Source organism: Neoarius graeffei, chromosome 18 (assembly GCF_027579695.1).
Source record: "Neoarius graeffei isolate fNeoGra1 chromosome 18, fNeoGra1.pri, whole genome shotgun sequence".
In the NCBI taxonomy this organism is placed as follows: Eukaryota; Metazoa; Chordata; class Actinopteri; order Siluriformes; family Ariidae; genus Neoarius; species Neoarius graeffei.
Window position 1 is genome coordinate 42,179,208 of NC_083586.1, and position 25,469 is coordinate 42,204,676.

Below are 25,469 nucleotides of genomic sequence, written 5' to 3' on the forward strand. Positions count from 1 at the left end.
CAGCAAAATGTAGTTTTTATCCTGCCATGGAAGTGCACTTGTATACCGAGGAGAAAGCAATTTGCACGACAGCCGTGAATGAGGATTCAAAATGACGGCTCGCCTCGGTTTTCCCCTTTCGGGCGCTCCCGTTTTCTGTTAGAATTTGGTAAAATAAATAAATAATTATATATATATATATATATATATATATATATATATATATATATATATATATATATATATACACACATTTACCAGCTTAAGGTCAGTCTGTATGGTGAAATACCATGACCTCGGCCTTGACCTCGGCCCAGAGGACCTCGGTCAGTACTTTCAAGACCTTGGTCATGGTATTTCACAATACGGACCTCCCATCTGGTAAATAACATATTTATTCTATCCACATTCACTGGATATGAGCAGTCGCGCACTCTGATTGGCTATTCTACTACGAGGCTATCAGCTCATATACCGTGAGTAGAGAAAAACTAAATGTTGGAGCGCGTTGCTGAATCAACCGAGGACGAAATAAAAATTCTACTCGAAAACAAAACCCCAAAAGTACAAAAGCAACAAAATATGGAATAAAAGTATTTGATGGTAAGAACGTATCTTTTTTCTTTTTCAAGAATTATTATTATAGCATTTTTCACAAATTGCTACTGTCACTTCGCCGGTTTGTTTACATTCTACACGGAAATGGTTTTGTCAGACGTTTTGTATAAAGTTTTTATTTATCGAATTTGCAAAAAATAAAAATGCTCCGTTTCTCAAAATCCAGTGAATGTGGATAGAATAAAACAGTTATTTCACTCATTGTACATGGATTATAGTCAACTCGGCGCTACGTGCCTCGTCAGCTACAGCTCATGTACGGCTGGATTGCGTGGAATAACTGTTAAAGAGAATATGAACTCGCCTGTGTGATGCTGTTAATACTGTAATTCAGTCACTTGCTGACATTTTCTGAAACGGGTCAGCCCTGAGGGTGGGACTGGATTCTGAGCTGTGAGAAGTAGTTTTTACAGCCCACAACTCCAAATCCTGGACACTTAAATGTTCCTGCATGGCCACAACAGCTAAAGCTGAAGGAAGAGTTAAAAAAACAACGCCAGCTTACGAATACACCGAGACAAGAGGTTTATCTTTGATAAACCTGTTACAGTTACCCAAAACTGTTCACATCACTGGAAATGTTTGAAAGCCAGAACACAGTTGAGCGAAAGAACATGACAGTATTTTTTGGAAAACTGATTCCTGATTAGATCTTTAATAAAATCTTTGAGCCATTAAGAAAAGTCATCACAAAAACACAGCCGGATTCCAGCAGCAGATTTGGAAACATTTGTTCAAGTTTGATTTGTGCTTGTTTATCCTCACAGTCCTCACTGAGCTGGCAATACCTCTCACACACTCACACATGCTTCACATGGCTTAAGCTCTACGTGGTAAAAGAACGAGCAAGGTGTGTGTTTAAAGGGTCTCTCGGCGCACACATGAAAAGACAAGCACATCTGCTCCGTTCAGCCATGTTTGCCAACACCTGAATGCCAAAAAATGCCAGCTGACTGACTCACCAGCAGCTGTTTAAGTGGCAGAGAAACACAAACACATCATTAATGGCCACAGCGTGTCTGTCGAGTGTATGTTCAAAGACAACAGCATACTCCAATGCTTAGAAAAGCCTCAGTGTGTTCTAACATCTCTGTACCACCCAGGTGATAATGGTTTTAATTGCCAGAATAAGAATACGTCAGTACCAGGACAAACACCAGCTGTATATATCTGTCTTACGGCCTCCTGGGTTTCAGTTTGGCTTTCACACTTATCTGTTTACGTGAGTTCATTTACATTCAAGCTGAGCGACCGTGAGGCCACACAACATGTTCATTAACTAAATAAACATCTTCAGTTTGGCCACCAAGCTACAAAGTGATAAAGTAACAGTGGCGAGAAGAGACCACCAAATAGCATGAAATGTTTCAGTCATAACAAGCTACACTCAAGTTTATTCAATTCATTTTTAGTAAAATTTTCACTAATGTACTCAGTCAACCAAGCCAGGTTTAGTATCCTTCAGTTAAACTAAACTGCTAACATACTTGCCTTTAAATTTCTGGAAAGCAGCTATTTTGTGTCACTTGATTAAATTCATACGAAGCTGTTGTTCCTGTCCTCATGAAAACATCCTTTACAATGTTGGTCAATAATAACAGAGACGAAGTCGAAGTTATTATTCACCGAGCCTTAGGCGGATAATTGTTTAAGTATAAATATACAAGTGATTATTATAAAAAAAAGTTATAATCATATTTTTAAAAATCATTTATTTCAAACTTCAAAAGCAGCATACAAATGTAACGCGTGCAGGGTTGTGTCACTTATCTATGCCGACTCACATAAAATAGTTTGTTTTGAAATCGATAAAATAAATCACAATTACACCTTACCTTTGAACAGTTTTAGATCAAACTTCGTAGCATCTTCAGTACTTTTGGGAACAGCATTTTCTTTCATCATTTGTAATTCTTCCTCACTTACGGTGACAAAGTGGTTGGCCACCATTTTACTGAGTTGCTGAGGGGATTATCGAGAACTAATTTCATTCACATGATCAATCCAAAAGCCAAAGTCCTTCCCATGCCAAGTGGCGCATAAGGCAGTGCCGATCTCCGTTTCCATAGCCCTCGGCCTCTCGCCTATTACATAGCTAGGGTTACAGTGGGGGGCTAGTCCTCTGGTAACCATGAGAGTTTGACTCCTCACTCACATCTGTATTGTAGTGTGCCTTGCCAGATGGCAGTAAGTACCATTTTTATGATGGTCTTTGGTATGACCCGTCCGTGAGTCGAACTCGCGATCTCCAAATCAAGAAGCGGACAAGCTAACCACTAGGCCACTTGCTGGTTCACACATGATCAATCAATCAATGCATGCAATTTCCTATAAATCACCTCGTGTTGGAAAAAAAAAAAAAATATATATATATATATATATATATATATATATATATATATATATAAACCTGTGACTTGAATGACAGTCTGCACTACAATCAGAGCTGTTGTTTTTAGAAAGTTAATCAAGAGACCATTTCGGACCAAAGAAAGTCCTAATTAAGTCAAAATATAAGAAACTTAAAGATAAAAGAAAAATATTCAAAAAAAACAAAACATCTCAATTTTCAGACTGAAATTGCATGCCTGTTATTTAAATTACATACTTTTCCAGATTTTCTAGACTGATGCAAACTCTAATTTGTATTAAATAGAAAAAAAAAAAACTCCCCCCCCCAATAGTTTGTTTACTACATGAAGTCACGTGACACTATTTGGTCCATTACTTCAGCAATTATAACGTCAAAGCTCAGAGCAGAGGTAAAGAGGTAAAATGTGGGCCACAATGCTAAAACAGACATGTTTTAGAAAAAAAAAAAGTGTAATGAGATATTTTTCTTGAAGGTTTGTGAGATACTAGATTTAATGGGTTCAGTAAAGACAATCCAGTCATTGGTGACATTATTAACAACTTATTTTTTTCCATATAAACTGGTTTAAAATATGTTAGACAGTATTTTAAAGGTGAAAAGTGGGCCATCTTGTTATAAACTTGCCAAAAAAAAACAAAAAGTTGTAGGTCATAATGAAATAACCTACTGACTGATTAACTGACTGAGGGACTGCGGCAATTACTGGGGGACTGACTGACTGAGGGATTGAATGAGGGACTGACTGACTGAGGGACTAACTGAGGGACTAAGGGATTGAATGAGGGACTGACTGAGCGACTGACTGGCTGAGGGACTGAGAGACTGACTGAAGGACTGAGGGACTGGCTGACTGACTGACTGAGGGACCGGCTGAGGGACGGACTGGCCGAGGGACCGACTGAAAGACTGGCCGAGGGACCGACTGAAAGACTGGCCGAGGGACCGACTGACTGAGGGACTGGCCGAGGGACCGACTGACTGAGGGACTGGCCGAGGGACCGACTGACTGAGGGACTGGCCGAGGGACCGACTGACTGAGGGACTGGCCGAGGGACCGACTGACTGAGGGACTGGCCGAGGGACCGACTGACTGAGGGACTGGCCGAGGGACCGACTGACTGAGGGACTGGCCGAGGGACCGACTGACTGAGGGACTGGCCGAGGGACCGACTGACTGAGGGACTGGCTGAGGGACCGACTGACTGAGGGACCGACTGACTGAGGGACTGGCTGAGGGACCGACTGGCAGAGGGACCGACTGACTGAGGGACTGGCCGAGGGACCGACTGACTGAGGGACTGGCCGAGGGACCGACTGACTGAGGGACTGGCCGAGGGACCGACTGACTGAGGGACTGGCTGAAGGACCGACTGACTGAGGGACCGACTGACTGAGGGACTGGCTGAGGGACCGACTGGCAGAGGGACCGACTGGCAGAGGGACCGACTGGCAGAGGGACTGGCTGAGGGACCGACTGGCAGAGGGACCGACTGGCAGAGGGACCGAGGGACTGACTGACAGAGAGACTGACTGAGGGACTGGCTGGCTGAGGGTCCGGCTGGCTGAGGGACCGACTGGCTGAGGGACTGACTGGGGGACCGAGGGACTGACTGACAGAGAGACTGGCTGAGGGACTGACTGGCTGAGGGACCGAGGAACTGGCTGGCTGAGGGACTGACTGACAAGAGAGACTGGCTGAGGAACTGACTGGCTGAGGGACCGAGGGACTGGCTGGCTGAGGGACTGGCTGAGGGACCGACGGACTGACCGACAGAGGGACTGGCTGAGGGACTGGCCGACAGAGGGACTGGCCGAGGGACTGGCTGACAGAGGGACTGGCCGAGGGACTGACTGACAGAGGGACTGGCTGAGGGGCTGGCTGGCTGAGGGGCCGACTGGCTGACTGACAGAGAGACTGGCTGAGGGGCTGACTGACAGAGGGGCTGACTGAGGGACTGGCTGACTGAGGGACTGGCTGACTGAGGGACTGACTGGCTGAGGGGCCGACTGACAGAGAGACTGGCTGAGGGACCGGCTGGCTGAGGGACTGACAGAGGGACTGACTGACAGAGGGACTGACAGAGGGACTGGCTGAGGGACTGACTGACAGAGGGACTGGCTGAGGGGCCGACTGACAGAGGGACTGGCTGAGGGGCCGACTGACAGAGGGACTGGCTGAGGGGCCGGCTGACAGAGGGACTGGCTGAGGGGCCGGCTGACAGAGGGACTGGCTGAGGGGCCGACTGACAGAGAGACTGGCTGAGGGGCCGGCTGGCTGAGGGACTGGCTGAGGGACTGACTGACAGAGGGACTGGCTGAGGGACTGGCTGAGGGACTGACTGACAGAGGGACTGGCTGAGGGGCCGACTGACAGAGGGACTGGCTGAGGGACCGGCTGGCTGAGGGACTGAGGGACTGACTGGCTGAGGGACTGGCTGAGGGACTGACTGACAGAGGGACTGGCTGAGGGACTGGCTGACAGAGGGACTGGCTGACAGAGGGACTGGCTGACAGAGGGACTGGCTGACAGAGGGACTGGCTGAGGGACCGGCTGGCTGAGGGACTGGCTGACAGAGGGACTGGCTGAGGGACTGACTGACAGAGGGACTGGCTGACAGAGGGACTGGCTGACAGAGGGACTGGCTGAGGGACCGGCTGGCTGAGGGACTGGCTGAGGGACTGACTGACAGAGGGACTGGCTGAGGGACTGACTGACAGAGGGACTGGCTGAGGGACTGGCTGACAGAGGGACTGGCTGAGGGACTGACTGACAGAGGGACTGGCTGAGGGACTGACTGGCTGAGGGACTGACTGACAGAGGGACTGACTGACAGAGGGACTGGCTGAGGGACTGACTGACAGAGGGACTGGCTGACAGAGGGACTGACTGGCTGAGGGACTGACTGACAGAGGGACTGACTGACAGAGGGACTGACTGGCTGCACTTTGGAAATCCGAATATAGTCTTTTTTCTAATCAAAGTTTACCCAAAAATATGAGAAACAAAAAATAAAAAGCTCACCTCGGCGTGACAGACAGCCACAGCAAGTAAAACGATCAAAGATGCTCCTCTCAACATCTGCAAAAGGAGAAAAAAGCCTTTATAATCCGGGTGAAGCCTTCAACCTGTAACTCTGAGAGAATTTTCTAGAACATGAAGGAACTCACTGTGCTCACACTTCTGGTCCTCGCGCGCTCTGAGCGGATCCGAGCGCGTGCCTGAAGTTTCTGTAGGTGACGCCGAGAGCTGGAGAAAAGCTCGCGCACAGCACAAGCAGGGGTGTGTCCCAAACCATACAATAGTCTACTACAGAGTGAGGGAGAGTAGTGCACTAAGCAGCCTGTGGGAGCTTCATTATCCCCTCCATATTCAGTTTATTGTTCTGGACATTTTATTAATCTGCCAGTTCTACGACATCTACAGAGGGTTTTACCCGGTGGCGGGGGGATATGAAGACACGGTGGCGGGGGGATATGAAGTTTATCTTCGAGGAGTGAAAATATTCACGAGGACGGAAGCGTATATTGTTGCCACACCAGAAAAAAAGGGGAAAAAACAGAATTACGTCATAACGTGAAAAGTTAATTACAATAACAATTTTTTCATATTTTTCAATACATTTTTTCAAAGTGCTGTTGTATAAGAGGAATAAAACACTTTAGGATATGATATGCTGTTACTGGAAGCAAATCAACTTCGGGGTGGCAACAGTAACCCTATGTTGCATTGGGCTGCATTACACCAAAATGTCCCATCCATCCATCCATCCATCCATTATCTCTAGCCGCTTTATCCTGTTCTACAGGGTCGCAGGCAAGCTGGAGCCTATCCCAGCTGACTACGGGCGAAAGGCGGGGTACACCCTGGACAAGTCGCCAGGTCATCACAGGGCCGACATACATAGACACAGACAACCATTCACACTCACATTCACACCTACGGTCAATTTAGAGTCACCAGTTAACCTAACCTGCATGTCTTTGGACTGTGGGGGAAACCGGAGCACCCGGAGGAAACCCACGCGGACACGGGGAGAACATGCAAACTCCGCACAGAAAGGCCCTCGCCGGCCACGGGGCTCGAACCCGGACCTTCTTGCTGTGAAACAGCAGTGCTAACCACGACACCACCGTGCTGCCCCATTTCTAAATGTCATATTTAAAAAAAAACCCACACAATTTCATGTAGATATGTGAAATTAACTTATAAGAAAAAGAAACTGAACTTCTATTGCAAGTACCTCATGTGGAATATTCTTTCAAACACAACAAACACAATTAAAACACTGGGAAGTTACAACAAGAAAGAAGTGGTATGATATTGAGTTGATAGTTGCGATGGGACAAACTGTTTAGTTTCGCTTATCTCCCCCCACCACAGTGTTGAGGGTATGCTCTAACCTGTGCAACCCTGGACTCTATAATATATTATAATGATTATCTATATTTTAAGCTAAAAAGCCAGCCATAGTACGTTTGTACTTTAGGTATTGGTGACACACTACAGATAACTTCAGAAAGAGTTTGTTAATTCTGTAGCTGTATATTATCACATACTCTAATAAGCTCAATGCTTATAGTTTCTATCACATTTATCTAATCAAGTTAGAATGCAATGAAGATTAGCTAGATTTCACAACATTTTAGCTACATTTACAACTAAAAACTTTAACATAGGTAGATAAGTTTAACTGACCAGGAAAATCTGCTTGGAGGTCGTTTTCATTTCCTAGGCTTAGATTTAGGTTTAGGTTTATCTAGCTTTTTTAAGTCACTTTTATCAACATCTGCACTGACTATCATTTCAACTGAATTACAACAGGTTTTTTTTTTTATTTTAAAGGAGATACGCAGAACCATGGCCTCACTTTTTGTTTATAAATGCCTTGAGACCTCAAGAATGGCAGAGGAATAGTTTTCAGCGTTAACAATAAATCTAATATAGTAATTTTTATGATTAAAATGATTCATATACAGTGGTACTTGAAAGTTTGTGAACCCTTTAGAATTTTCTATATTTCTGCATATATGACCTAATACATCATCAGATTTTCACACAAGTCCTAAAAGTAGATAAAGAGAACCCAGTTAAACAAATGAGACAAAAATATTATACTTGGTCATTTATTTATTGAGGAAAATGATCCAATATTACATATCTGTGAGTGGCAAAAGTATGTGAACCTTTGCTTTCAGTATCTGGTATGACCCCCTTGTGCAGCAATAACTGCAACTAAACATTTCCAGTAACTGTTGATCCGTCCTGCACACCGGCTTGGAGGAATTTTAGCCCATTCCTCCGTACAGAACAGCTTCAACTCTGGGATGTTGGTGGGTTTCCTCACATGAACTGCTCGCTTCAGGTCCTTCCACAACATTTCGATTAGATTAAGGTCAGGACTTTGACTTGACCATTCCAAAACATTAACTTTATTCTTTTTTACCCATTCTTTGGTAGAATGACTTGTGTGCTTAGGGTCATTGTCTTGCTGCATGATCCACCTTCTCTTGAGATTCAGTTCATGGACAGATGTCCTGACAGTTTCCTTTAAAATTTGCTGGTATAATTCAAAATTCATTGTTCCATCAATGATGGCAAGCCGTCGTGGTCCAGATGCAGCAAAACAAGCCCAAACCATGATACTACCACCACCATGTTTCACACATGGGTTAAGGTTCTTATGCTGGAATGCAGTGTTTTCCTTTCTCAAAACATAACGCTTCTCATTTAAACCAAAAATTTCTATTTTGGTGTCCATCCATCCACAAAACATTTTTCCAGTAGCCTTCTGGCTTGTCCATGTGATCTTTAGCAATCTGCAGATGAGCAGCAATGTTCTTTTTGGAGAGCAGCGGCTTTCTCCTTGCAACCCTTCCATGCACAACACTGTTGTTCAGTGTTCTCCTGATGGTAGGCTCATGAACATTAACATTAGCCAACGTGAGAGAGGCCTTCAGTTGCTTAGAAGTTACCCTGAGGTCCTTTGTGACCTTGCCAACTATTACACGCCTTGCTCTTGGAGTGATTTTTGTTGGTGGACCACTCCTGGGGAGGGTAACTTGAGGTCTTGAATTTCCTCTATTTGCACACAGTCTGTCTGACTGTGGATTGGTGGAGTCCAAACTCTTTAGAGATGGTTTTGTAACCTTTTCCAACCTGATGAGCATCAACAACGCTTTTTCTGAGGTCCTCAGAAATCTCCTTTGTTCATGCCATGATACACTTCCACAAACATGTTGTGAAGATCAGACTTTGATAGATCCCTGTTCTTTAAATAAAACATGGTGCCCACTCTTTGCATTCATGGCCCAAGAATGTTCAAACTGCAAAGATTTGTACTCGTTTTGTGAGAAGTTCATGGGCACATTGGGTGCCGACGAAGTGGTCTTTCCTCTGCTCTGCACATTTTACTGAGGACTCCTACAAGACCTCTGATCTGTTGAGGAGTGTTGGCTATAAGCCCGTATTAAAAGAGGGTGCAGTATCAACAATTAAAGGAAAAGAAAACCTGGGACAGAACGGGATGGGATGTGGCATATTATCGCTTAGGCAGTGACCTCCCCGTGGTTGTTGCTAAAACCGGTGACGTCCCATCCTGTCCCAGGTTTTAGTAATTGCCTGAGCCAAGCAGTAATGGTGGAGTACTCAGTATGGAGAAAATGGAGAATGAGTGAACCAGCTGTCTGATTTCTCCACTGAATATGCTTGCCTCAGCAGCAATATCTCGCCCTTACATGGAAGAAGCAAATGAACGGATAACTGAACGAACAACTGAAAGTCAGATTGTTTCAAAACAATCAGCCACAAGGTCGGCCTTCAAGAAGTGAGAATTGAGGTATTTCACCCACGTGACCAAGTCATGTGATGCTGCCATTTTGGACGTCACGGCTCGAATCAGTTTGAATGCGAGGAAGGTGACAAACAAAAAACATAAAAGAAAAAGGAGCGAGATGCAGAAAACACCTTCACTATCCAGCAACGTAGGGCATTTACAGGGCGAGTAGAGGGAGAGGTATTTGGAAAAATTGAGGTTAGCAAGCTTAGAGAACGACGTTTACCTGCTTCCACCAGGATTGTTCACTGACGTACGGAAGTACACGAAGCCCTCGTCTTTACCTGACTTCGGCCCACATGATCTGTATACCTATGTCGTTAAAAACCCATCGCCATACACAGGTATTGATCTGAAAGTGTATAAGAGTTTGGATGTCTATTTGTGTCAGGCTGGGTAACATGCCTACATCAGCGGGTCGTCCCTGGAGCCGGTGGTCGCCATCTTATTACAGCTAAGGTTTGTTCACATTTTCATTTACTTTCGGTCCTCAGGATAAACAAAATGTTATTAAATGTCATTGAAATAACTTCTTAGTCTGTTGAGACATGGCCCGTTATAAATTTGCTGTTACCAGGCAATGACTGTATTATTAGGGTCGGTGTAGTTGTAGCAGTGCACTAGCAGCTAGCTGTTAGCACTAGCTAATGTCAACAACAGTACCTGGTATGTTACTGTAGCAATGTTTACGTTCAGTCATTTGGATGACTGTTAAAACCTTTCAGTCTCAAGTTTTTCCTTTACTGGATTTACTAGTTTACTGAGCTAGCGCGCTCGGGCAAGCTGGGAGCTAGTGCGTGCTAGCCTGACGGCGGCCGGCACGCGCTAGCCGGCTGGCGCGCGCTAGCTCCCAGCCTGCCCGAGCTAGCGCGCTAGCTCCCAGCCTGCCCGAGCTAGCACGCTAGCTCAGTAAACTAGTAAATCCAGTAAAGGAAAAACTTGAGACTGAAAGGTTTTAACAGTCATCCAAATGACTGAACGTAAACATTGCTACAGTAACATACCAGCTACTGTTGTTGACATTAGCTAGCTTGACGTCCAAAATGGCGGACACCGGGGCGTCACGTGACCCTGTGACGTCAGGTGAAATACCTCAATACAGATGGATAAGATGCAACTTTCATTTGGCTACAAAACAACAAAAACAACAACACTCGTTGTTTACCTGCATTTAGATTAATACATGTATTGTGTGTTTAAGTTACCGGTATAAGATGATCTAATTTGCTTCAGAATGCGATTGTCTCAGTTCATCTGATTATTTAATTCGCCTTTTACGTTTTATCAGTGAAAATGCATGCATGTTGCATAAGTTATAACACCTATCCTGTTTTAATGAGAGTCAACCCACAATCAGTGAAGTCAAATCAGTCTTAGTTGAGCAAGTCAGTAACGCTATTTCTTACTTTCACCATAAATTTTTATTTATATGACTTTGGTCTATAGCTGTCAAAGGCCTCTGCCTTAAAACCGGTTCCTGCTGTGACGTCACGCACTCAGGGCTGGCTGGCTCAGCGGGGCAGCTCGAATGACAACTTTGTGGTCGATTTTAACTCTCAAAAATATATTTTTTTTATTCCCATTTATGCAGCTTACAAGAGTCAAGGATGGAGATACTATCCACTTGGAAATGTATTTAAAAATAAAGGTTCTGTGTATCTCCTTTAAATAATGAAATAACTTTGATGATGTCTGTCTGTCTGTCTGTCTATCTATTACCAACCACATTCGAACCCAGCTAAGTTCTGCTGTGTGAGTTGCTTCAATTATTTTAAAAGTAATTTTCTGCTTATCATCTGAAAGCAGCCTAGAGAGAAACAAGGTTCGATGAAAGGATTATGCAGTGTCCTTAGAAATATTTGGGTTTTTTTTCACAAAGATGGTCATAAAAGTCATACAATATATATTTGCTGACCTTGTTGAGCTGTGAAAATCTATGGTAAAACAATAGTGAATCAGACTTTAACTGCTCCTTAGCCCAGACAATGCAACCACACCCTCTATTGGCTAAAGTTAAAATAATACCTTGTGGATTAAAAAAATTCAAAAGGAGTAATGAGGAATTTATAGAAAAATATGTCATTAAAGGTCACAATATACTGTGGTTACAGATATTACAGATACATGTTGCAGGTATGGACATAAATGTAATGGAAACACCAGTGGATTATAGTATGTATAGCTTGGTTATACTGATGTATCGTCCCCAGGCGTCCATTTCATATAGACTGAGTTCATTTTCTCTTTATAAGTGTCCCTTCTGTTGGGTGTCTCTGGTGTTTTTGTAGAAACCTGAATAAAAAAATACAATAGAATAACATTATAGATATAACCGTATATAATAGCATCATGATAACATTCTGAAGTTATCCAGTATTTTATTTTTAACATTAGCAATAATTAACAGTATGTAAGTTTAACATCTAGCAGATTATGATTAAGAAGGTTTTTAACAAATAACTGGTACTTGAGATCAAATACAAATTTCTGGACAAGCAGTGGTGATAAAAGTGATAGGATAAAAATTATTTGATCTTACATATTAACGTGTGCACATTATATAATATAGATGTATAGCTCCTGTCTGTGAAAGAATGGTCAATTTTATATATAGTGGTGCTTGAAAGTTTGTGAACCCTTCAGAATTTTCTATATTTCTGCATAAATATGACCTAAAACATCATCAGATTTTCACACAAGTCCTAAAAGTAGATAAAGAGAACCCAGTTAAACAAATGAGACAAAAATATGAAACTTGGTCATTTATTTATTGAAGAAAATGATCCAATATTACATATCTGTGAGTGGCAAAAGTATGTGAACCTTTGCTTTCAGTACCTGGTGTGACCCCCTTGTGCAGCAATAACTGCAACTAAATGTTTCCAGTAACTGTTGATCAGTCCTGCACACCGGCTTGGAGGAATTTTAGCCCATTCCTCCATATAGAACAGCTTCAACTCTGGGATGTTGGTGGGTTTCCTCACATGAACTGCTCGCTTCAGGGCCTTCCACAACATTACGATTGGATTAAGGTCAGGACGTTGACTTGGCCATTCCAAAACATTACCTTTATTCTTCTTTAACCATTCTTTGGTAGAACAACTTGTGCGCTTAGGGTCGTTGTCTTGCTGCATGACCCACCTTCTCTTGAGATTCAGTTCATGGACAGATGTCCTGACATTTTCCTTTAAAATTCGTTGGTATAATTCAGAATTCATTGTTCCATCAATGATAGCAAGCCATCCTGACCCAGATGCAGCAAAACAGGCCCAAACCATGATACTACCACCACCATGTTTCACAGACGGGATAAGGTTCTTATGCTGGAATGCAGTGTTTTCCTTTCTCCAAACATGACACTTCTCATTTAAACCAAAAAGTTCTATTTTGGTCTCATCCGTCCACAAAACATTTTTTCCAGTGGCCTTCTGGCTTGTCCATGTGATCTTTAGCAAACTGCAGACGAGCAGCAATGTCCTTTTTGGAGTGCAGTGGCTTTCTCCTTGCAACCCTGCCATGCACATCATTGTTGTTCAGTGTTCTCCTGATGGTGGAACATTAGCCAATGTGAGAGAGGCCTTTGGTTGCTTAGAAGTTACCCTAGGGTCCTTTGTGACCTCGTCGACTATTACATGCCTTGCTCTTGGAGTGATCTTTGTTGGTCGACCACTCCTGGGGAGGGTAACAATGGTTTTGAATTTCCTCCATTTGTACACAATCTGTCTGACTGTGGATTGGTGGAGTCCAAACTCTTTAGAGATGGTTTTGTAACCTTTTCCAGCCTGATGAGCATCAACAACACTTTTTCTGAGGTCCTCAGAAATCTCCTTTGTTCATGCCATGATACACTTCCACAAACATGTGTTGTGAAGATCAGACTTTGATAGATCCCTGTTCTTTAAATAAAACAGGGTGCCCACTCACACCTGATTGTCATCCCATTGATTGAAAACACCTGACTCTAATTTCACCTTCAAATTAACTGCTAATCCTAGAGGTTCACATACTTTTGCCACTCAGAGATATGTAATATTGGATCATTTTCCTCAATAAATAAATGACCAAGTATAATATTTTTGTCTCATTTGTTTAACTGGGTTCTCTTTATCTATTCTTAGGACTTGTGTGAAAATCTGATGATGTTATAGGTCATATTTATGCAGAAATATAGAAAATTCTAAAGGGTTCACAAATTTTCAAGCACCACTGTATAACATTTTCTGCTTGTTAAGTAGGTGACAAAACAGGTAGCATTATCCTCGACTAGGGTCAACAAATTCCTGTAAAAACACATTTGAAGTAAAAATGCACTTTAAAAATCTGGATTTAGCTGTAAATTACTCATGAGCAAGCTAGAGGTAACAGTGGCAACCAAACACTCCATTAGACAGAATAAAGAAGAAACCTTGCGAGGGACCAGACTCAGAAGAGAACCTGTCCTCTTTTGGTAATATATAGTTCTAAACCTATAAAGTGCACAATGTATGGCCAAAAGAACTCCATTTGGGATACACAGAAGGCAGAAAATAGTTGAATGTAAAAACGTAAATGGTCATTTTTACTTAAGGAAAGAAATAATGAAATCGATTCCTTATGAAAACTATTCTTGCCAAAGTAAAGATAGCAAAGTGATTACTAGAAGGGCACACAGTAGGGCACATACCTCCACCAAGCCACATTTTATCAACATCAAAATCAAATCACTTGAATCTTGGATAATACTAAAGCTTTTCACCAAATTTCATCCAAATCTGTTCACTACTTTTTGAGTAACATTGGGAAAAGGCAAAAAATCCTGGATCCATATACATATCTGGATCCTGGATCCACGTACACATCTGGATTTGCATCAAAATCGAATCAATTGTTCCTTGGCCAGTTTTTCAAAAATTCAACAAAATTCGTTCACTACATTTTGAGTTACATTGGAGAAAGACAAACAAGCAAACAAACAAACGGAGGTGAAAACATAACCTCCTCCAACAAAGTTGGTGGAGGTAATAACACATGAATGTCTACATTTAAACATAATATTAATCACCATCCAAAAAAAAAAAGGACAGAATAAAGGTTTGGGGTTTACAGTGATTCAACTGAGAGCCTCGATAATATCAATCCACCATTATCTGTTATTTCATAATTCTGTAAAAAAAAAACACCACATGAAATCTGAAATGACCTGAAGCATTAGAAAAACATTCTGTTTGTATAATATATTCCTGGCCTTACCGTTCCCTCACTGGAATGGCAGCTCAGCGATCTGTTTCTCCTGCAGTGGTAAAATTCAACCACATGATAATCTATCACCCAAATGTTATGAATAAGGACATTCATTTTGATGAACCTGTGTTACTCACCGTACACGTATCTCTTTAAAAAGCAAGACTACAATTGCATACAGGAGAATCACGATAATGGATATGCTCAGACACCAGATGACAAACACTTGGAAATCCACTAGGAAAGCCTTTGGAAATCTGTCTTGAGTTGCTTAAAAGGGTGTAAAGGATATAAAAAGGAAAAATGTAAATAGCTGTAAATATAGAAAACAGTGCTAAAACTGTAGATGCTTTCTTATCTTTATTTAACGTTTGCATTTTTATTTAAATTAGACATTCACAAATCATTATAATATATACACTTTTATTTGCTCGAGCACCTACCTGAATCTGAGTTGTTGTTTGCTGTTTCATATTTGCATGGCACAAAAAAGAGGAAAGGAATTAGTGCAGTTTTTATGAACAGAACAAAACAGAGCACAATGAAGCATTTCATTTGATGAAAGTTATTTTAAATGTAGTCTTAGAGCAAATAAGATACTGTTGTATATTTAGATGCTTGACGTACCCATGGTCACTGGATCATACCGCAGCTGCTGGTTAATATAAACACAAGTGTCTGATGTGAGTGTGGTTTTAAACTGACATTTATACAAAGGAAATGGAGGTGTCATTTTCACACATTAGTTCATTTTCACAGAAATGCAACTGCAACAAATAAAAACAGAAAAGAGCTTAACCATGACATGAATACATTCGAAAAGTGTAGTGATAATATTGCAGAAAACTGGCCACAATGACTGGCACGAGTCATTTTAAGAAATGAGAAGCTTGTTTATTGTTACAGCAGTGATCAGACCCAAGCTACCATGGCCACAATTTGCTTGTCACATACAGTGGTGCTTGAAAATTGGTGAACCCTTTAGAATTTTCTATGTTTCTGCATAAATATGACCTAAAATATCATCAGATTTTCACACAAGTCCTAAAAGTAGATAAAGAGAACCCAGTTAAACAAATAAGAAAAATATTATACTTGGTCATTTATTTATTGAGGAAAATGATCCAATATTACATATCTGTGAGTGGCAAAAGTATGTGAACCTCTAGGATTAGCAGTTAATTTGAAAGTAAAATTAGAGTCAGGTGTTTACAATCAATGGGATGACAATCAGGTGTGAGTGGGCACCCTGTTTTATTTAAAGAACAGGGATCTATCAAAGTCTGATCTTCACAACACATGTTTGTGGAAGTGTATCATGGCACGAACAAAGATTTCTGAGGACCTCAGAAAAAGCATTGTTGATGCTCATCAGGCTGGAAAAGGTTACAAAACCATCTCTAAAGAGTTTGGACTCCACCAATCCACAGTCAGACAGACTGTGTACAAATGGAGGAAATTCAAGACCATTGTTACCCTTCCCAGGAGTGGTCGACCAACAAAGATCACTCCAAGAGCAAGACGTGTAATAGTTGGCGAGGTCACAAAGGACCCTAGGGTAACTTCCAAGCAACTGAAGGCCTCTCTCACATTGGCTAATGTTAATGTTCATGAGTCCACCATCAGGAGAACACTGAACAACAATGGTGTGCATGGCAGGGTTGCAAGGAAAAAGCCACTGCACTCCAAAAAGAACATTGCTGCTCGTCTGCAGTTTGCTAAAGATCACGTGGACATGCCAGAAGGCTATTGGAAAAATGTTTTGTGGACGGATGAAACCAAAATAGAACTTTTTGGTTTAAATGAGAAGTGTTATGTTTGGAGAAAGGAAAACACTGCATTCCAGCATAAGAACCTTATCCCATCTGTGAAACATGGTGGTGGTAGTATCATGGTTTGGGCCGGTTTTGCTGCATCTGGGCCAGGATGGCTTGCCATCATTGATGGAACAATGAATTCTGAATTATACCAGCAAATTCTAAAGGAAAATGTCAGGACATCTGTCCATGAACTGAATCTCAAGAGAAGGTGGATTGTGCAATAAGACAACGACCCTAAGCACACAAGTCATTCTACCAAAGAATGGGTAAAAAAGACTAAATTTAATGTTTTGGAATGGCCAAGTCAAAGTCCTGACCTTAGTCCAATTGAAATGTTGTGGAAGGCCCTGAAGTGAGCAGTTCATGTGAGGAAACCCACCAACATCCCAGAGTTGAAGCTGTTCTGTACGGAGGAATGGGCTAAAATTCCTCCGAGCCGGTGTGCAGGACTGATCAACAGTTACCGGAAATGTTTAGTTGCAGTTATTGCTGCACAAGGGGGTCACATCAGATACTGAAAGCAAAGGTTCACATACTTTTGCCACTCAGAGATATGTAATATTGGATCATTTTCCTCAATAAATAAATGACCAAGTATAATGTTTTTGTCTCATTTGTTTAACTGGGTTCTCTTTATCTACTTGTAGGACTTGTGTGAAAATCTGATGATGTTTTAGGTCATATTTATGCAGAAATATAGAAAATTCTAAAGGGTTCACAAACTTTCAAGCACCACTGTATAAGATACAAATCCACTGTGGCCCATGGGATAGGCAAGCTGGAGCCTATCCCAGCTGACTATGGGTGAGAGGTGGGGTACACCCTGGACAAGTCGCCAGGTTATCGCAGGACTGACACATAGAGAGACACAACCATTCACACTCATACCGTATTCACACCTACAGTCAATTTGGAGTCACCAGTTAACCTAACCTGCATGTCTTTGGACTGTGGGGGAAACCAGAGCACCTGGAGGAAATTCATGCAGACACAGGGAGAACATGCAAACTCCACACAGAAAGGCCCCCATCGGCCACTGGGCTCGAACCCAGAACCTTCTTGTTGTGAGGCAACAGTGCTACCAAACAGAAAAATATTGCCAGCTCCAGGCAAAAATAATTAAAAGAAATAACCATGTTGTTATGAAATAAAAGTTTTGGTTGTTTTTTTTTTGGTAAAAAAAAGTTTATTCATTTATTCCTACATTAACCCATTTGTACTGTTTATATCATAGGCATATGTACATATTTATTTCATCTTGACTAAAACAGCATTTCACAATGAAGAACCAGAACTAATTTGTATTTGTATTGGATTCGAACAGTACAAATACTGTGACTAGATAATGCAGATGTGAAAAAGAAAAGATGAATCCTTTTATCTTGCTGTGACTACATTTTCAGATGTTTGAATCAGAGCTGTAAATGAGCAAAACCATAGATGCATGAAGTGTTATGCATAAAGTTCAGCATGCACAGCTGATGTGATTCAATGTGTTCAGTTTCATTAAAATTATTTTGAATTTGTTGCTCAGGAAAAAAAAAAGGGGGGAGGGGGGGTTCCATTGCTGTCCTACCATAAAAACCTGCTGAAATGGGGTGGAGGGTGGGGGTGTAAGTGTGAAAAAACTAATAGAAAAAAAATGGAAGCACACTGTAATCAGATTTAAACATAACTGTTTCAATCCAAGGTTTTGGGTAAAATGTGCTGATCAGAGATGTTTTTATTCTTATAAATAAATTGCACCTTTAAGATTAGTTATAATTGTAATTGATGATTAATATTTCTCAAGTAAATACAGTACCACTGAAAAGTTTGGACACACCTTCTAATTCAATGGTTTCTTCTTTATTTTTATTAATTAAAAGACACTTCATGTCTTAAAGTAATGATGGATGTCGTTTCTCTTTACTTAGTTGAGCGGTTCTTGACATAATATGGATTACTACAGGTGTGGAATAGGGCTATTTACTGTATTTTTATTATTTACCATTTACTGTTTGATGATCTCATTAAAACTGCAAGAAATTGCACTAATTAACTTTTGACGAGGCACAGCTGTTAACTGAAAAGCCTTCCAGGTGACGACCTCATGAAGCTGGTTAAGATGACGCCAGTCATGTACAAAGTTTCATCAAGGTAAACGGCGGATACTTTGAAGAATCTACAACCCCGATTCCAAAAAAGTTGGAACAAAGTACAAATTGTAAATAAAAATGGAATGCAATGATGTGGAAGTTTCAAAATTCCATATTTTATTCAGAATAGAACATAGATGACATATCAAATGTTTAAACTGAGAAAATGTATCATTTAGAGAGAAAAATTAGGTGATTTTAAATTTCATGACAACACCACATCTCAAAAAAGTTGGGACAAGGCCATGTTTACCACTGTGAGACATCCCCTTTTCTCTTTACAACAGTCTGTAAATGTCTGGGGACTGAGGAGACAAGTTGCTCAAGTTTAGGGATAGGAATGTTAACCCATTCTTGTCTAATGTAGGATTCTAGTTGCTCAACTGTCTTAGGTCTTTTTTGTCGTATCTTCCGTTTTATGATGCGCCAAATGTTTTCTATGGGTGAAAGATCTGGACTGCAGTCTGGCCAGTTCAGTATCCGGACCCTTCTTCTACGCAGCCATGATGCTGTAATTGATGCAGTATGTGGTTTGGCATTGTCATGTTGGAAAATGCAAGGTCTTCCCTGAAAGAGACGTCGTCTGGATGGGAGCATATGTTGCTCTAGAACCTGGATATACCCTTCAGCATTGATGGTGTCTTTCCAGATGTGTAAGCTGCCCATGCCACACGCACTAATGCAACCCCATACCATCAGAGATGCAGGCTTCTGAACTGAGCGCTGATAACAACTTGGGTCGTCCTTCTCCTCTTTAGTCCGAATGACACGGTGTCCCTGATTTCCATAAAGAACTTCAAATTTTGATTCGTCTGACCACAGAACAGTTTTCCACTTTGCCACAGTCCATTTTAAATGAGCCTTGGCCCAGAGAAGACGTCTGTGCTTCTGGATCATGTTTAGATACGGCTTCTTCTTTGAACTATAGAGTTTTAGCTGGCAACGGTGGATGGCATGGTGAATTGTGTTCACAGATAATGTTCTCTGGAAATATTCCTGAGCCCATTTTGTGATTTCCAATACAGAAGCATGCCTGTATGTGATGCAGTGCCGTCTAAGGGCCCGAAGATCACGGGCACCCAGTATGGTTTTCCGGCCTTGACCCTTACGCACAGAGATTCTTCCAGATTCTTTGAATCTTTTGATGATATTATGCACTGTAGATGATGATATGTTCAAACTCTTTGCAATTTTACACCGTCGAACTCCTTTCTGATATTGCTCCACTATTTGTCGGCGCAGAATTAGGGGGATTGGTGATCCTCTTCCCATCTTTACTTCTGAGAGCCGCTGCCACTTCAAGATGCTCTTTTTATACCCAGTCATGTTAATGACCTATTGCCAATTGACCTAATGAGTTGCAATTTGGTCCTCCAGCTGTTTCTTTTTTGTACCTTTAACTTTTCCAGCCTCTTATTGCCCCTGTCCCAACTTTTTTGAAATGTGTTGCTGTCATGAAATTTCAAATGAGCCAATATTTGGCATGAAATTTCAAAATGTCTCACTTTCGACATTTGATATGTTGTCTATGTTCTATTGTGAATACAATATCAGTTTTTGAGATTTGTAAATTATTGCATTCCATTTTTATTTACAATTTGTACTTTGTCCCAACTTTTTTGGAATCGGAGTTGTAAAATATGAACCATTTTGTTTTTTAACACTTTTTTGTTTACCACATAATTCCTTATACATTCTATATGTTATTTCATAGTTTTGATATCTTCAGTCTTGTTCTACACTGGAGAATATAGTCACAATACAGAAAAACTTATGAATGAGTAGTGTATGGGGTGTACAAACTTTTGAGTGGTACTGTCGATAAAGACAAAGATGCACATTCAGTTTTGTGGTTTTTTTTCTGTGGATGAATATTAAATGTTACATACTATATTTCGTGCACTACATAGCATATGAACACAGGTCTAATATGGTTTTGAAAAATGAACCATTTCAATGCAAGGTAATGATCGTTGTGTGACTGTTGGCACTGGTACTGTGATGGTCTCCAGTTCAGGGTCTCACGCTCATTGTTTCCTGTGCTATGGTCTAAATAGTATTTCCATCCATCCATCCAGTATCCGTAACCGCTTATCCTGTGCAGGGTTGTCAGGCAAGCTGGAGCCTATCCCAGCTGACTATGGGCAAGAGGCGGGGTACACCCTGGACAAGTCGCCAGATCATTGCAGGGCTGAGACATAGAGACAAATAACCATTCACACTCACATTCACGCCTACGGTCAATTTAGAGCCACCAATTAACCTAACCTGCATGTCTTTGGACTGTAGGGGAAACCGGAGCACCCGGAGGAAACCCAGACAGACATGGGGAGAACATGAAAACTCCACACAGAAAGGCCCCCGTCAGCCACTGGGCTTGAACCCAGAACCTTCTTGCTGTGAGGCAACAGTGGTACCAAACAATATTTGCTCTGAGTCAAATCGAATGGACAACCCCTTGATGTAGAGATACTGAATTCTCATCAATCATTAAAAATTATTATTAATTGATGATGAAATATGTAAACACGAGGAAAAAAACCACACAAAAAACCCTATTTATTTATATTCAAGTCTTTAATTGGGCTTTCTTTTTCAAGTTACACCTCATCAGGAATTTACGCTGAAGATTCTCTGCATAAATTTGATTTCAGGTTTAATCACAGTTTACAATATAGGTATGCTTTATCTCCTTTTCATGATAGGGAAAAGAAATTCCATTTTAACAACAGGAACAATCTATAAGAATACTGAGCAAAGAAAACATTCAGCCATGTACTTATTATCTGTAATAAGGATAGTGCCACTTAACACTGAAAAGGAAGTTAGTTTTCCATTGAAAAATTTGGTGTTAATCCAAGCGGAAACTTGATTTCAACATCACCAAATAAAATGATGAGGTTTAAAATAAAATTAAGTCTAATTATTCAATAACGCTTAAGACAGTTTGGAAAAAGTGCTCAACAATGATCTAAGGCTTGAAAGAATACTATACTAAAAGATAGTACTTCCTAAACCAAAAAGCTATCAACACATCAAGCATGTACTCTATGTCTATTGATACAGCTGGTTATCTTGATATATCAAGCAGGATAACTTGTCTTATACAGCTTTATAGAAAAAAAAAGTTTTTAGAATGAGAATGCCTGCTCGTCTGTGGTGTCTGTATTTTTTTTTTAATTGTTTCTTCTTCAACAATACATTGTGCTTATTTGGCACATTCTTTATCATTATCGTGCATGCATGCACAGAGGGACTAGAATCAATCGTTTCTTGGGCTAAACTAGTTAAATCTCAAGAGATTAAAAGCAAACAAGGTATTATGCTGCACATTTAACGATTACTCTATGTCTTTTTTTATAGTGTTATATATAAAATATAGTGTTCTATAAACATACAGTAAATACTTGGCATTTTATTCACCCCTCACATACATACTGTATGAACCAAGCTGGATATTACAGAAATCAGAGTACGCACACAGACCAAAACTATTACTGCTCACTTGGTGAATTTGGTATTTGAATAAGTTATTGAGGTGAAAATGATGTTAACCCTGACAGCATTGCAGAAATAATCTGCCAAAATCCCAAAACCATAGTAATACAACATACACATAACTATGAACTAAATGGCTAATGAAAAATATGTAAACATTAGAATTTGTACTTGGATCAGAATGTAAAATTAAAATTCTGGATAGAAAATGTGATTTTTAAAAAGTACAACTTTTTTTTGCTAGTATATAACATGCCTTATTGCTCATCACTGTATGAATCCTACTGAGAATCTTTCTTCTGGTTAGTTAATTAGTTGTTTTTAATTAATTTGATAGACAGTACAAAATTACTGCCCTATAAATGATTACTGATGTCAAGTTTTCTTGGGGGAAAATGCATGGCATGTTTAAATAGCAAGGATGTTTACATATGTCATTATAACTGCCTTAAGACCTTCTAATTCTTTCTTCAGTAGGATTACACTTTCCTATTATTGAATTTTAATCCAATTTTATACTGTCAAGTCATCTGACCTCGCCCGGCTGCTGGCCTTGCTCAGGCTACTGAGGGGTCTGGTGTCCTCTATTGTCTCACTGGCTTCCACGTCTTCTTCTGCAGGCATCTCGTCCTTGTCCACCCGAATAATGCCAGTAGCTCCTCCAGATCCCACCATGGTAGTTTGGACATAAGAGGGCAATGTCTCGTCATACATCTTCGACATGTCTTCCCGAGGCGCTGTCGCTCCATCTGTTTTTTCCCCAAACGGTTTATAGGATGTGGGCACACATCCAGCCTCCATTCCTGCCACCTCAGTCAGGGGAAAGAAGTGTGAAACTGTTTTGTCCTCATCCAGTAACTTGTAGCCCTTGGCTTTCTGAATAGAGGACACAGCTATGGAAGGCTTCTCACCCAAACCAGATCCCTCGATTTGGGGCTGGGCTGGTTTGCGAAATGCAAAGTGAATCTTCTTGAGGCCCAGGTGGCTGATCTCTACAAAGTTGAGGAAGAGTGAGACACATGCCACGGCTAACATAAAGATAATGAAGACAGTCTTTTCAGTTGGCCTGGACACAAAGCAGTCGACTGTGTTGGGACAGGGCCAGCGGCTACACTTATACAGAGGCAGGATGCGAAAGCCGTACAGAAAGTATTGGCCCAAGATAAACCCTACCTCAAAGAGTGTCTTGAAGATGATGTGGCAGATGTAGGTTCTGAGCAGTGTGCCTTCCAAGCGGAATTTCTTGCTGCCTTTGGTGCTGGTCTCTTTAGATGTACGGACACTTCCCTGGTCCGGAGCAACTTGCAGCCGCTCCTCACTGGTCTCCTGTTGCCGGCTCAGCTCTGCCTCCTCACGTTCCTTACGTTTCTCCTCCATATGAACATAGTGCACAGCGTGGCCCACATATACCAGTGATGGCGTGGAGACAAAGATGATCTGCAGAACCCATAGGCGTATGTGTGATATGGGGAAGGCCTCATCATAGCAGACATTCTCGCAACCAGGCTGCTGCGTGTTGCAGACATAATCCGACTGCTCGTCGCCCCATACAAACTCTGCTGCAGTGCCAAGGATCAGAATGCGAAAGATGAAGAGTACAGTCAGCCAAACCCTTCCGATCACCGTCGAGTGTTCATTGACTTCCTCAAGGATGTTGCCCAAGAAACTCCAGTCACCCATGGTCAACAATCAACACTATAAACAAGGAGAGCAAATGGGAGTCAAGAGTGAGTCAATAATGTGAGTCAATGAAGACTATTATGGGATGCCACCCTATAAAAGCTAGCTCTGCATTAAACCTACGCTTGGCACTGGCGTGTTTTGAATGGCGCAGCTGGTAACAAAGGTTATTCTACAAAATGCAGCATATATTCAGGCCATCTAAAACTAATCACTAACTCCAGTCATGTCACTCCTTGTCGTGCCTGCCTTGGAGTCCAAACTCAAAAATTTTTTCCATCATCTTTGGTAAAAATCCAAAAAGTACTCAAAATACCCAACAAATATAACATTCACACCACTCTAAACCAAGGCAATCATAGTGAAACTATCAGCAATAGGTTGGTATAAAATGGGCAACTTGCCACCGTGAGAGCTCCAAAGTAGTCGTGTTCCCCTTTCTCTTGGCACTGTGTGGTATGAAGTGAACTTTTTTGCTCTCTGGTTCCCACCTAAGGCCCCCACTGCTTGTCGCACCACTGAGCAGAAGTGAATGAATCCAGTCTGATGGTTGGTTTTTAGTTTGCTTCAATATTTAAGCTGGGTGCCAGACAGCTTTTATTCAGAAGGCGACAAATGATGACACATAGGACAATAGAACTACAAACACAAATGGGGACATATGAAACTCTTTTGGAGAATGGGAGACAGTTTTTGGTAGTGTAAATTTCTTAGTGTAGTAGACTATGCTAGTTTCTAATTTTTTCTTAACAAAGACCATCAAGGACTTCACTATGCTCTTGTTAAATTTTAATTGGTTTTAGAAAGTGGTTCAGACTCATTTACAAAATAAGGTTTGAGAAAATTGACAAGATATTTGATGTGATGAATGCTGACCATTGGCTTGATTCTAAATCTGACAATGTACACTACCATTCAAAAGTTTGGGGTCACCCAGACAATTTTGTGTTTTCCATGAAAAGTCACTTTTATTTACCACCATAAGTTGTAAAATGAATAGAAAATATAGTCAAGACATTTTTCTGGCCATTTTGAGCATTTAATCGACCCCACAAATGTGATGCTCCAGAAACTCAATCTGCTCAAAGGAAGGTCAGTTTTATAGCTTCTCTAAAGAGCTCAACTGTTTTCAGCTGTGCTAACATGATTGTACAAGGGTTTTCTAATCATCCATTAGCCTTCTGAGGCAATGAGCAAACACATTGTACCATTAGAACACTGGAGTGATAGTTGCTGGAAATGGGCCTCTATGCACCTATGGAGATATTGCACCAAAAACCAGACATTTGCAGCTAGAATAGTCATTTAC

The 25,469-nt window shown here is 41.3% G+C and overlaps 2 protein-coding genes across 2 annotated transcripts in view; both read right to left on the bottom strand.

The window, feature by feature from the left end:
* fstl1a (follistatin-like 1a) overlaps positions 1-6,342 on the bottom strand; it is a 70,064-nt gene extending 63,722 nt beyond the window's left edge. The window contains exons 1-2 of the mRNA XM_060898810.1: positions 6,140-6,342; positions 5,994-6,050 (exon numbers count right to left, since the gene is read on the bottom strand). Coding sequence (XP_060754793.1) covers positions 5,994-6,050 — 57 coding nt within the window. The 5' untranslated portion in view covers positions 6,140-6,342. The remainder of the gene's footprint in view (positions 1-5,993; positions 6,051-6,139) is intronic.
* Positions 6,343-22,993: 16,651 nt separating this feature from the next.
* gja8b (gap junction protein alpha 8 paralog b) lies at positions 22,994-24,160 on the bottom strand. The gene has a single exon (XM_060899524.1). It carries the CDS (start codon positions 24,158-24,160, stop codon positions 22,994-22,996), a length of 1,167 nt encoding a protein of 388 aa, XP_060755507.1.
* Positions 24,161-25,469: the final 1,309 nt, after the last annotated feature.

What these genes read in the sequence shown, in the direction of transcription:
- gja8b (XM_060899524.1), bottom strand. Translation starts at nt 24,160, where the DNA reads ATGGGTGACTGGAGTTTCTTGGGCAACATCCTTGAGGAAGTCAATGAA.